The sequence below is a fragment of the Battus philenor genome, unplaced genomic scaffold (genome assembly GCF_028537555.1).
Source record: "Battus philenor isolate CCGP_79_NKW_IND1 unplaced genomic scaffold, ilBatPhil1.0.hap1 SCAF_11, whole genome shotgun sequence".
NCBI classification, from domain to species: Eukaryota; Metazoa; Arthropoda; class Insecta; order Lepidoptera; family Papilionidae; genus Battus; species Battus philenor.
In genome coordinates, this window is record NW_027181673.1 from 10,888,648 (window position 1) to 10,903,090 (window position 14,443).

The 14,443-nt window shown below is 34.9% G+C and overlaps 1 protein-coding gene across 1 annotated transcript in view; it reads left to right on the forward strand.

Moving 5' to 3' along the window:
- Positions 1-13,911, forward strand: part of Cph (Chronophage) — a 45,199-nt gene extending 31,288 nt beyond the window's left edge. Inside the window, exon 5 of the mRNA XM_068772442.1 lies at positions 11,009-13,911. Coding sequence (XP_068628543.1) covers positions 11,009-13,002 — 1,994 coding nt within the window. The 3' untranslated portion in view covers positions 13,003-13,911. The remainder of the gene's footprint in view (positions 1-11,008) is intronic.
- The last annotated feature ends 532 nt before the right edge of the window (positions 13,912-14,443 follow it).

Sequence of the window (14,443 nt, forward strand, 5' to 3'; positions counted from 1 at the left end):
ATTATATCGATTTAACCAACCCTTTGCGTTGACCGCAGATAAAAATTATCCTTTATGCTCGAAAATGCACGGTAGGCCGCGCCGATAAACGATCGGTCAGACGACTCTAACAATGATGTACTTCACACGCACTCATGCGAACTAACCGCCGACATGATAGGGTCCTATTTTTACGCTGGACAAAAATTTTAATAAAATAAGTATATTTAAACTTTATTCGTTTGTTCTGTATTTTCGTTATCGCCCTCGTAAATGATTCCTCGGCAAAGTTCCGTCCGAGATATTTCCATATCAAGACATGTTTTCTTAAGGGTCGGCTACAAAGGGCCATCTCGACGCCCAATCTTTAATCCTATCTCAGGACCTTTGCGGGCGAATTTAAATTTCTTTAGAAATATCGCCCTTATTATGTATGTTCGGGTTTTCTATTCCTTATGACATTCGTGGGCGAGATAACGTAAGTTAAGTCCGAGAGAAGATTGTTGTGAAAAAACTACCGCTAAGTTTGACGAGATTCCATCTACGAAATAGCGAGTGTAGCAAATTGATCTTTAAGACACCAGTTCTTAGTATTGCATTTCGTGTGGCGCTCGGAGGATTAGCAGAACCTTATTTTGTATATGAAGTGATAAGTCTTTATGAAGGGTCAACCTTTTCTATAGTGTGGCTCACCCTTTTAGTGAAAAGAGTCCGTTGATAGCTGATTTAGAAATAGTGATAATGCGCTCGCTGCGGTAAATATATCATAGATTTATGCTATGATAGATGGGGCTACGGAGGACTTTAGATGATTGAAAATTCTTCATCTATATTTTAGTCTCGACTTGTCACCCTTTTCTTTAACTATTTATATTTTTATTAATGGAATCTTTTCAGAAGGTTCGTAATTTCAACCAATTTTAAATGTTGCACATTAAACTATTTTCTGCATTTTCTAAACATGGGCGGAATAATTTCTTTTGGTGTACTTTTCCGGTACCAAAAATCCTCCTAATATTTTCTTCACTATACGGTAGTTTGTTACTGAAAGCTAATCACTGGACATAAAAATACCAAGATTTAAAGTAACCTATAATTACTTTCCGCCATTTTTACTCATCATTGATCAAGGTTTCTAAGTAAAAGAATCTTGCGAAGCGTTGTAGTGGTCTCGTCATCATGAGCATAACACGGTATGACCTATTTTGCCTATATATCTTTCAACAGAATGTTGGTCCCCTTTAACATAACCACGTAAATAGAAAAGCAACTAGGCAGGCTTTCATGTTATTTTCGATTTAGTAACGAGTCCTGGACATATCGCAAAAGTTACTGTTGTCAAGATAGATACCAAAGCTAATTAACAGTCAGTCTTCGTTATTTTGATTTCTGGTGCATTTGTCGTCATTGACGAGGAAGCATTAATTCACAGATATAACATAGAATAATTTAATATAAAATCACAAGTTAAATAGGAATTAGTGCAGTAATAGACTAAGTGGACAAGAGAAAAAAAATTAACCTAAGAGCATGAGAAGATAAAAAAATTAATACGATTAGTTGTAAAATTTGTGATAGCTCTGAGCGTCAAATACAATACAGGTCGCATTAAATTATCAATTTTAACCGCGTCCACTTTGATGTCCTCAGGCCCTCCCCTTACGTATGTTTTATTGTTTTTCCTACATTTTTTGTAATATGTGGTAATGGCCGTCACACACGTGTCGACAACGGTTATTACGAGTTTAAAATAGCCCCTCACATCTGGCCAACAAGGACACACCAATTTCGGAGATGGCTCGCATTTTGTCGTCTCATAAGAATTTTTCAGAGGACACTGCGCCGTCCTCTTATTTGTCATCTGTTTTGTTATTCGTTTGTAGTATACCATTTATATTTAAAAAAAACCCTTGTGACTTTTATATACATAGAGAATATTCAATAATTAAGTTTAAGCGTGTATTATAAGTATTTTATTCAGGTACAAAATGTTATTGCACATGTATCCGTATTGAATGATGTCCAAATGATGTTCTGTTAGCTTAACTTTCCTTTATAATTTCGCAAATGTGTGTATATATTGAAATTATAGGATTGTAGGGAGCTCCGTGGCTACTTTAAAAAGTGAGGTGCTACAGATATTTAAACTATTTTATAAATTACATTTATTATGTGTTTATTTATGTGTTATAAAATTATATATATTTTACATTCAATATATTTATTGCACAAGATTGTACACGGTAGACGAAAAAATAGTGTCGTCATAATCGAGAAAGTGAAATCATTGCTTGCTAAAAGGCAATGTTATAGACCATCTTGTGTTTTATAATGCTATGTACAAACCTAAACTTTTATTGCATTGACACATAAAAGATGTAATATTATTGATAAAAATTAAGAATTGCTTTACGGAGATATTGAATACTTTTGGAGGGATATAATTTAACTACACATAACACATGAACCTACTCACACACACACATGCCCAAAAACTTATATACTCACACGCGTAAACAAATATATATTATTACTGTTCGAATTTCGGTTAATAAGTAGACATTTTGTAATCGTCCCTGTCTATGGAAGAACTGAATGTCCTAATACAAGAATAATTAAATATTAAAAGAAGACTAAGCGTGGTTAAAAGTTTTGTTTTGACATAATTATAAGAAATAAATAAATGTTTTAGTTTTAAAGTTGAAACTGAAGAAAAAAAGTAGTATTTAATAATAATATATTTCTATATATGCGTCGTTTAGGCAGAGGCGTAACGAATTTATGAAGGAGGGTGTGACAAAGGAAACAATTTGTGAAGTAACGCGATAGTTTACAGAAATCTGAGTTTTAGCGGCGTGCCGATGGAAATGGGCGCGGTAAAGCCGCCATCTTGATTTTATTGCCGTCATAATGGTTGGCTAATCAAGCAACTTTAAGTACAATCAATTTGGTAATTTGTCAAAGTTTTTTAGGTAAATGTACGATTTTCTTAAATCCAAACTATCCGAATTGAAAGAAAAACTAATCGAAAAATCTTATGTTTTATTAAATGTTTATTAACATAAATAACTAAAACTATGTGATATAAAATATTGATTTTAATTACAATACATTTTAACTAAATGTCTTGGCGTTGAAAATTTTATATATAGATAAGAAATTTAGAAAGAAATAAAAAATGGTTATCTCTTATTTTGTATCACAAAAGAAAGACAAAGTTGATTTATTGTACATGAAATAAACCAGACAGCATCAAACAATATTTTTAAAATTAAAACATGTTTAAGTATACAATGTAAAGTGCCACTAAAGAGGTCGGGGTCAATTATGTTTGTCAGTTGTACCTAAAAACACTTGTGTAAAATACGGTTCGGTCGAAACGGTCATTTCACGACTGTTTGCTAACGTCTGACACAAGTATGCGTCACACAGCTTACTGAAAGGAAAAATTTTCACGAAGTAATTTTAACATTAGTTTTTTTTTTCATTTTTGTTCAAATTATTAAAAAAAAACTATATTACACACCAGATACTTTAAATTTGTGTAAATTCTTTAGATGATTTTAACGCCTTCACTGATGGTACGATGTAAAGAATTATGTACATAGCTATCTAGCTGTCTCACGTCTGGTTTGTGTCACCAGGGTTGGTTGTAGGTGTTATTTTATACAATCATTTCATTCATGGTAGTTTTTATCACGCCAAAAATATTCTAGCCAAGTTTTATACCTATGCAAGCTATATATTGAGTATATTAATATTTTTTATAAACCACTCAAGCCTCTATGCTTCATGGTTTCAGAGATATCGTAAAGAGTCAGTATATAAATTGAATTGTTTCATATTTAGGAATTACCATGAAATTTTAACATGTTATAAATATCGAACCTTTATGCCGATTGCAATTGCAAACTCGTTGGCTTAAAAATATGTCACACGAAGGTGACTTTTTTTTGCTAAACGCTGACAGTAAAATAAATCATCTACTAGACCATCTAACAAACATAACTATAAACAAATTTTATCCAAAAATTATTTTTTTATTAAGTTATTAACAAAGTGCAATTAGCAATTTGCCTTTGTAAATAATATTATTAAAAACTGTAAAAAAATGTAATGACGTAATAATTTTTATTTGCAATGCGCAATGTTTTCTGAACGTATTATGTGTCACTTCACGGCAATTTGCAGCATTCGGTTTATAACTTCACGTGGGCCGTAGAGGGGTGGCTGGGTTGTGGTGGGGGACGCGGAAGACGGTCATTGAGAACAGCGGCGCGACGGACATCCGCCGCATAACAAGTCGATGGCGAGTCCGCTCCGGCACCCCGGCGTTCTTATTTCAAACTAGGATACACCGACGACTCCACTCGTCACTTTACCAGCTTTCACACATTTATTTACTCCTTGAAATATTTACAAACCTAAACGGCTACTATACGTAACAAAAGTACTTATTTGTTCTACTAAGTTGTGTTTTACCATAAGTTCACAATATTTCATTCATTCATTGATTCATGTCTGCCTATAGACATCCTCTGCAAGGTGTAGGCTTCCCACGGAGATAGCCGTAATGATGACGATCGCCTTGTACTGCTTGCATCTAGCCTTTTCTCTAAGGTAGCGACCTTGATTCGATGATCGGTGGATCAACTAGGTGCAGTTGAGGGCATACTCGTGCACGTTTTTTTCTTTATTTTAAATTAATCATTTAATATGTATTTCAAGTACGTTCTTGGCTGCTATGCTAGTTATATCAAAATAATTAAATAATACGATCAAATGCACTAAACAAAAAAAAAATGTACTTAAAATTTTTATCTTACCACACATGCAATTCATATTTATTCATTCACTAATGTGTTGCGTTACTTACAGTATGTGTAACGTTTGTAGACCTACATCAAAAGCTCGGGTACATTAAAGTAATTTATTTGAAATTTAGGTTTTAATTTCTTATAGGGTTAATAAGACGTTATAAGTCATTGTAAGATATGTCCAAACATTTAAAATTAATTTGTTTTAAAATAGATATCCTTATTACTTTTAATTCACAATAAAGCGAAACAGTTTCCAACACTCTTTCAAAGTTAAACCTGCTTCCCACTTAAAGCTTGTGGAATAGCTGGAAATGTCCGCCAGAGGCGCTGGTGTGCGCTACGCTGCCGCCGGAAGTCGCTCCGGCGGTTTCCGGTCGCAGAGCGCCTATATAACACGTCTTCGTATTTTCTTAGTCTTTACTTATTTTTACGTTTTACTGTTTTCTAACTTAGTAACGTGGAAAAATTTATGCATTTCCATATAGCTGTAAAATAACATATATAAAATATAAATCGTTTATAATTATTAAAACAATAAAATGTGATTATTAATATTATATATTTATTTAATTTTCTTAACGTTTTCAAAATTGTTCTGGAAAATGTACATAATTCTGTTTTTAAAATTGTTAGAGCTACATCTCTTGTCAAATTTTACTTTGCTACAGTTAATTACTTTCGTACGTAAAACAGACTTTCATTGACACTAAACTTACAGACTTCTATGTTTCGGAGACAATGTCATCATATTAACTTTATCTTTTAGTTTTTGGGATACATACGGTAAGGCAAGCTTACGTATCAAGAAAGTATTTCTCTACCTTTATTTAAAATTTTCTGTACTTATAATAAATTTAATTTTGGAGGAACTTCTGAGCTTTCGGACTTTCATACTTAGAGACAAATTACTTATATCAATTAAGCAGATAACTTTACATATTTTCAAATAAAGAATAAAAGAAATTGGTCAATTACAGCCTATCCGCATTTGCAAAGTGAATTGTCTTCATAATAACATTATTTTCAAGTGCATGAGAACGGGACGGCCCGCAGATAAACGCAGACCTCACGATTCCTACCTTTAGATTTAAATCGTGCGCTATAAAAACGATGTCAAAACAGAGTAATTGAATCGACCGTCGCCGTATCACCTGTAAAGACTTCTATTTAGTCCAAATCTCTAACATCAATGCTTACGTAAGTCCGTAAAAGATAACTTTCTTATTTTTAATTAATACATTTATTTATTGAGAATAAAATAAAATTTGTAAAGAAAATTTTTTTTTTTGATAAATTATTATAAAGTAAGGTTTTTTGTATAACTTTATTCAATGTCATAAAGAAGGATGTTATCCTTATAAATTGGTATAAGAAAGATATAAATCATTTAACTGATGCGAACCGCTTCCAACAGATCCTGTCGCAAATCTACCAAGTATGAGAGGCCTTTATCTAGCAGTGGACGTTCTTCCGCTAAAGTGATGATGATGATGGTGATTATATTATTTTATGCAACATACTTTTGCTATACCTTGAGATTATATACCTTGAGATATAAAATGGCTTAGCTGTATGTACACATTCGTCGATATTTGGTGCTACTAACCTTTTCAGCTAATACTAGAACTCATGGCTCACGAATCCGGAAACAAGTATAAAAGCGTACGTAAGCGATCATATTAATATTTTAAAATTACCGCCATTATTACGTTAATCGTTTATTAAAAAGAGCGCTTCCAAAACACAATTCGTACTTTCTAAAAATAGTATCTCTATGTACACAATGCCAAAATAAATAAATGGTAACCATAAAAAAAATAAAATTAAAAAATCATTTTTTTATTATTTTAAGAGAGCGATTACCTTATAAAATAAGATTCTTTTACTCAGACATATTAACAATACATTTATATTTAACAATTATTATTTTATTTCACCTGAATATCCCTGTTTTTCGTGTTTATTGAAATCAAATGGTTGACATACAAGGTATAAGTGGTTAGTGGGAAAAACGTAGCGTTATTTTTTAACTTTATTAGCAGTCTTATAAGTTTTTCACTAAAAAAGTATCTTCGTCGTGCTTTAAAAATAAGTAAATTAGTCGAAGCGTTACAAATAGTTTATTTATTTATATATGAGTGTGCTACAGGTCAGTAACTTTTAACAATACTGTGTCGGGGCAACTAGTGAATTAAAAAATCTTAGAAAATAAAGCGACAAGTTCATCGAATGTTGCATTATTACGAATCTCGTTTTACAAATCCGGAAGAAGCCTTTTGAGAAACAACATAACAGTCCATCTCTATCTTCACTCTATTCACTCACTCTATTGTCCGTATAGTAAATAGGACCAGCGGATAACGCTTTTCTCGCTGTCCCATTTCAAACCCCCTCTTTCGGATACGGGGTGGGGGTCCAGACGGGTGGTGGTGTTTAAAAATTTCACCCGCCAGTGGTTCGCGGCCCACACAATGCCCATAATCAGTGATTGCCTTTTGAAATCGAAACGGTTGTTAAACATTTGTCCCTGGTCTTCGAACAGGGCTCCTCTACGGAACCTTTTGAACTTGGGCTTTAAGAAACTTCGCCTTTTTTTAATATATTTCTCCACCTAGTCATTTATATAAATAATAAATATTTATTTAACATAATTCATCAATACATAATTGTTAGTGTATTTACATTACTATTATTTAATGGTTGCGAATGTATTTCTTGACGCAAATAATTTAGTTTAAAAATTTACTACTAACTATTTCTGCACAAGACTTGCAGGACTGTATCGCAGATATCAGGATAAATGTGATAACGATTGTTTACAATTTATTTTAATTCATATTATAATCTATTATATAGATACTGTTTTCCCGTTTATTGCTTAATTTATTCGTCACCGTCTACAAATAAAAATCCTTCGAGAGGAATATTTTTAACATGTAAAATTAAAAAATATTCGCTTAACAATAGATGTGACGTACTGGTAAATACTGTATTATTAATTTTAATAATAGTCTATTCGCTTTGATTGTATTGACAATTGAACAACCCACATTGTGTAGCTATGTAAGCATTTAGGATTAAATCCACGTCCTCAATCCGGACCACACGTGCTCCTACGCGGTTTATTGTTTAATTATCGCTATCATCACACATCTGACCGTCGATCTAATCGCACGAATAATCGGAATTATTCGGCGGTAATCGGTTTAAAACCGAATCGATCAGTCCTGGTCTTTGTGCGACCAAAGTATTTTGCACCTTAGTGTATTGGAATATGGTATAAATTTTCTTTTAGTCACGGGTAAAGTTTAGGTGACTGTATTAAACTATTAGCTTCTGTTACTGGCTTCTTTAAATGTACCTTCGATATGTGACAGTGATGGATCTTGTACGGTTGACGTGTTTCAACGAAATATCTTGTTGCACAAATATTAACTATACAACTGATGCAGAGGTCGTGTGATCGAGTGGTTGTTCTTTGTTAAGATATTCTTATAGTCGGACATTTTTGTCATAAAATAAAAATAAAAGTTTAACATTTGAGACCTTGAAACATTACAGGTAATTTATAATTAATCAAGGTCATAAGTTTTATATTATTCTATAATAAGATTAGCACCACAACATTTTTCCTGCCTAACTAATGACCATGGGATGCACAAGCTTATCAATAAAGATATTCTTTTATTATTAGAAAAAATTTGGATATATACTTGGCTATAAAATTTTACCCAAAGCAAAATGTTTGTAATGACTCGTTTATTTTATTGAACACGGTTATTTTAACCTTGCGAATGTGTAAACGCAGAAAGTTACAATTTACAGTATCTTGTGTTTATTACGCCGTTTATCTATACAGGAATAATTCATTATATCTTTAGTGGGAAAATAACTAAGCATAAAATGTAAGCTAAGCTAAGAGAACTGAGATTTGCGATCTTAGGTCGCGTGTTTGATTTTCGTTATTCAATGTTATATTATATTATAGGATTGTCACTGCTCACAAACAATTTTCCAGAGAATTGGCAGGAGTATCCTCTGCGTACCAGAATACCACACAACGATCGCCAACACGCCTGCTAAGCGTGGCGATTATCGTAAATCTCCGCAGAGATATCTTTGGGAGAGGTCTATACATCGAGCAATTAAACGAAAATGCAAGCTATGTTGAAAAACTTCAGTGACAAATTTTTCATTTTTGAACAATTTTTGTTTTGCGCTCTGTACCATGCATTGACCAAAAGTATAATGAACAATGGTGCCCGACAAAAAGTCAAAATGTTGTGTTATATCTCGCCATACAAATCCATACAGCGTGCACGACACAGGGTGATTAAAAATATATATATTTTAATTCTATTTATTTTTAGAACAGTTAAAAGTTTTCAAACACTGTATACATATTTGTTATTATGTTGAGGCTTTTGTAATTGAATCGTGAATTGAACATTCAGAGGAGATATTGGCAGTGTTCTGTATTATTAACATTTTATATCAGCCTTGATATTTTGTTACAAATGTTATGACACGCTGTATACAAGTTTTTTTCGGCCACAATCTGACCGTTACAATTCAATAATCGTCTTAAGAGTCAAGATCGCTTATCGGCCGCGCCTACTGGCTCTAGTGATGCACAATTTGTTGTCTGTTATTAAAAAAAAGAACATGGAAATCAATGGAATAGAAATAAATAGAATAGTTTCCATGTATAGGTGTTCCGCTTAAGATCTTGCAAGAAATATAATTTACCATACATCACATTTCTTTACCAGAGGTACTTTAATGAATATAGATAGTAGATAGTTACTATTATATATACATTTTTTTTTCAATAAACAGCTATCAACAATTACGTTCTTTTGAACTCTTTACCGATCAAAATAGTACACGTGCACATAATGATTGACTAAAATATTATACTTATAATAATATCCCAGAAAATTTTCAGAAAAATGAAGTTGCTATATTTATAAAGGGCAAAACTTTTGTGTGTTAATTTATAGACCTTTGGAATGGTGTTTGACACCAGACTATTTCAATGTTAAATTAGTTATATCATTTTATTTAAAATATATATATAGTTTTGCTATTTCTTTCCTGTTCTCGTCAGGTGGTATTTATCATTCAAACAGATGGTAGACAAATCTTGACGTCTATAAAAGATTTAATCCATTCGATATTGTATAAAGAACTTTTGAATGTGTAATTATTTATTAATTGGTTTATGTATCAACAAAGTGTTAAATGTTAAAATGTCTCGTAAAAAATTTTTATTTATCTTTAATAATAAAACTATGAAGTTAATTAGATATATTTTATATTATTTATAATAAAAATAATAGATAATATATGTTGTTTAAATGGAACTAATACTTCAAGTCGTCACTAGAAGATCGCTGAGTCGTAATATAATACAATGGTATCCACAATAAAATTTGTCTCGGCCTCACAATGGGCAATCAAATTACCGTGACAACTATCGGGGAGCGGGTCTCGTACAAGCCTTGACCATGTGATCTCGATTCCTCCTGCCTAATCTATACGAGAGATCTCCAATGTTTCAATTTGTTCGTCTAATATTACGACTTAGTTTTATGACAATCAAAAAAACTTTAGGCAAAAATTTATTTAAATTTCTCTTACATAATTTCATGTTAAACATCACTGTGTATGCTCTGGTTAATATATATATATATATATATATATATATATATATATATATATATATATATATATATATATATATATAATATCTGCACGAAAGTAAAAGATAGTAATCTTTTAATGTTCAAAATTTCATCAGAGTATTACAAGATTTATTTGCGGAGCGAGACGCACACAGGAGTAACGACTGCTATCCGTTTTTCTCTTACCGGATAGTGTTACATATAGATTTCAATATCAACAGTCTTAACCCGCGGCCGTACGTGATCCCGGCCCGCGTATATTTCATAAGATTTTAGAGGTGCATGAATCACGCGGGACACGAAAGGGCGATCACTCACGCCTGCCGACGTACGGAGCCCTCGGACCTTCTTATTAACATGCGCGCCACGCATCCACCCTAGGCCCAACACTACGATATGTGAGAGCTATTACTAGACACTTTGCCCGTGTTAATATTGCTGTAAATCTCCGATCGGGAAGCATTTCTATCTTCGTTTTATTTTTACATTCACTAAATCTATTTTTTTTCTCTTTGTCAACAGAACCAAGCAACTACGTCTGCTCGACGTGCAAAGCGCGCGTGCATTCCGCCTGGAGACTACTTCAGCATGTTCAGCATGTACACGGCGTCAAAATCTATGTTGAGAGCATGCCTCAGCCGCAAAATAAACAGAACCACTCTTCATCAAGTACTTCGTCGTCCAGTTCAGGATGTTCTTCTACTGGCGCACCCTTACCACCGCCCACATTACGCCACCACCCTCTACTACCGCCTCCAGATATGCACTCCCCTTTCGGTGTAGGAGGCCTTCTACGAATGCCGTTACCAGGTAGTCTACCACCACTAGCTCACCCATCAGTTCCTCCTGCACCGTTGTTCGCTAGGCCAAACCACCACGACCATAGATTTCGAATGGAGCAATTGGTATCAGAGCAGTTTCGACACCACGGCCTTAATTTGGCAGCTGCTGCGGCAGCTGTAGCGGCCAATTCTCTACCTCCGCATCAAACGTTCCCATCACCAGCTGATCGCTCCCCAGCGATACCGACATCACTCTCGGCTCGGGAAAGACCACCACCAGTTTCTCAACCACTATCACTTGAACCCCAGCTGGATTTTTACTCGCAGCGCTTGCGGCAACTGGCCGGTACGACCAGTCCAGGGGCGGCCACAGGCAATTCGAGCTCTCCTAGCCCCAGGAAGCATTCGCCGCCGTTCGCTTCCCCGTCGCCCTCCCGAGTCGGCCAGACTCCACCGGCGGGCGCCGGACCCGGAACGGTGGACGCGCCTCGAGAAGCCACGAGGCCGCATAGTTCAATTTCGCCTGAGAGGCGAATCGAACCACAAGCCGCTGACGCACCACCCACTGAGCGCACATCTACTCCACCTGTGAAACGCGGTAACGACGAGGCGGTGCACTCTTGTGAATTTTGTGGTAAAAAATTCCGGTTTGAAAATAGTTTGATAGTTCACCGCCGATCACATACCGGTGAGAAGCCTTTTAAATGTACTGAATGTGACGAAGCTTTCGAAAAGGCGTCTAAGTTAAAACGTCACATGAAAATTCATCGAGCGTCTGATGCCAATGCAGATGATAATGAGTCCGGAGGCGATACCGGTGATGACGATACGGAAGATGAATTAGAGGATGAAGAATTGGATGGAGAAGAAGAGGAAGAAAATGAAGACGGTGATGATGTAGAAGAAGCTGAAGATTTGACGGTCTCAAACAGTAGTGCGCCTTCTGCACCACCCCGGAAACAAACTCCTGCCGTACCTGCTCATCCTCCATCAGCATCTGTCGTTGGTGAACTGATGGACAAATTTGGGCTTTCAAATATTGCGCAATACAGCGAAGCGTTCAAGCAAGCGCTCCAAGAATCGGGAAATTCACTTAAATGGCAACTAGCAAAGGACCGAGATAACAACAACGGCCCTCCTTCTGAAAAGCCAAACGGAATGCCACCAACTGCTGCATTACGTTTAAAAGAAGAATTTGCTAAAATGCCTCCTCAACCACATCCGCTGTTCAACCCTTTTGAGAATCCGTTCGAAGCATCGAAGCGCATGAAGCTGGATATGGATAGAGGGGAAGGTTGGTGGTTGCCAACTTTACACGCACAACGCCCGCCCGACAATATATTTGATGGTCTTAAGAGCAGCGGTAACGGTTTATTACAAAATTCTTTGCTCAAATCAAAAGACGGTCGAAGAAATGACACATGTGAGTTTTGCGGAAAGGTATTCAAGAACTGTTCAAACTTAACGGTGCACAGACGTTCGCATACAGGTGAAAAGCCGTACAAATGCGAGCTATGTTCTTACGCATGTGCTCAGAGTTCAAAGCTAACGAGGCATATGAAAACTCACGGGAGGCTCGGAAAAGACGTGTACCGGTGCAGATTTTGCGAGATGCCTTTCTCGGTACCGTCAACCTTAGAAAAGCATATGCGCAAATGTGTTGTGAATCAAAGTAATGGTGCGGCGCTAGCTTTGTCCGACGACTCGAACGCGTGCCGTGACGAAGCCTCGTGACTCTACCCGTGGGGTGGCCTGCGCTTGCCGCCGCCCGCGCCACCCAGCCAGATCTTCTAAGGCCTAATAGTCCGGCCAATGCATTGCACTGTCGCCAAATCGCCCTCATTCGTGTTTGGCGTCGGTCGCTAGATGTTCAATTTCTAGTCGTAAGGATTTAATAAAGCAATTTCAGCCCAAAAATGTAGGCACCGAAGGGCATTAACTTATCTGCTGTATGTATTTAGTGACATATCTCGTGTAATGAGTGTTGAACAGTTCCAGTTGTATTGTTGATGTTAGTTCGAGATGTTTTTTTTTTTTGGTTATTTTCATCGGAGGCTGTACTAGGATCTTTATGTTATATTCTATCGTTTATTGATTGTAAAAATCGAGGAAACCAATGCCAAAGTTAGCTATGTTGAGTTACAATATATTTTAGTTGTTTAAGCTGTATAGTGTCAATTACTACATTTTTTCCAGTATTTACTAAGATCTTCATAGTTCCGTAGTGATATGTTTTTCGGTGTAAGTTGTTTAGTAATTTTTTTAGGATATTATGTACAAGCGAATGTTTCCTATCCTAGATAAACACTTGTAAATATATATAAGTTATTGTATAAATCGAAATCTAGGTACTAATGTTCATGTTTATAGCTACTTAATGTTTGTCAGATATAGAAAAAAATCACAAACTTTCGGCAAATAAAACGGTCAGTTTCCTGTAATCGATAATTCTAGCGATGTAGAGAGCAAAATTGGTATCGATTATAAGGGTAGGTGTTATCTTTACAAGGTATTTCTAAATTAAATTAGTATTTAAATCTATTAAATTAACAACTAATTTTCACGGAAAAGCAATCATTAAATAATTCCTCGCTGTATGTTTTGCAAATTGAAAACTAGTTATTTTGTTAAGACTGAAGAATATTCCAGTTTCATTTTAAATGTTCTCTTATGAGTATGGATCCGTGGAAGAAATTTCACTAGTACCTAAATTAGTCCAAGTGTGAAATTTTTCAGTATACGTACTTAATGTAAATTATAATAGAATTTATATTAGATAATTGTAAGTAAATTATAAATAATTAACATTTTGTCTCCGAAATCGATCCCATTAATATTGTTTTAGGACCTCTTCACACTATGTAAAATGTTAAAATACCTTATATACATTGTATGGACAGGCCCTTATCTACGCACGTTTAAAAAAATAAGTGACTACGGTTTCAAAATAATCAATAAGCCATTTTAGGGTTTTAAAACGACTTGTTGATTCGACTTTGAAGTTGTTTGCTATTGTGCTTGCCAACAAAATCCAAATTAACTGTAATAAACTAATATCTGTAAATAATAAAAATCGTTAAATTATATAACTGCTCATTAATTGATAACTCTTAAATTATATTAACCTTCTTCACAAAACATAAAGTTGTTTGATTCGGCCGCCATTGTGATTTTG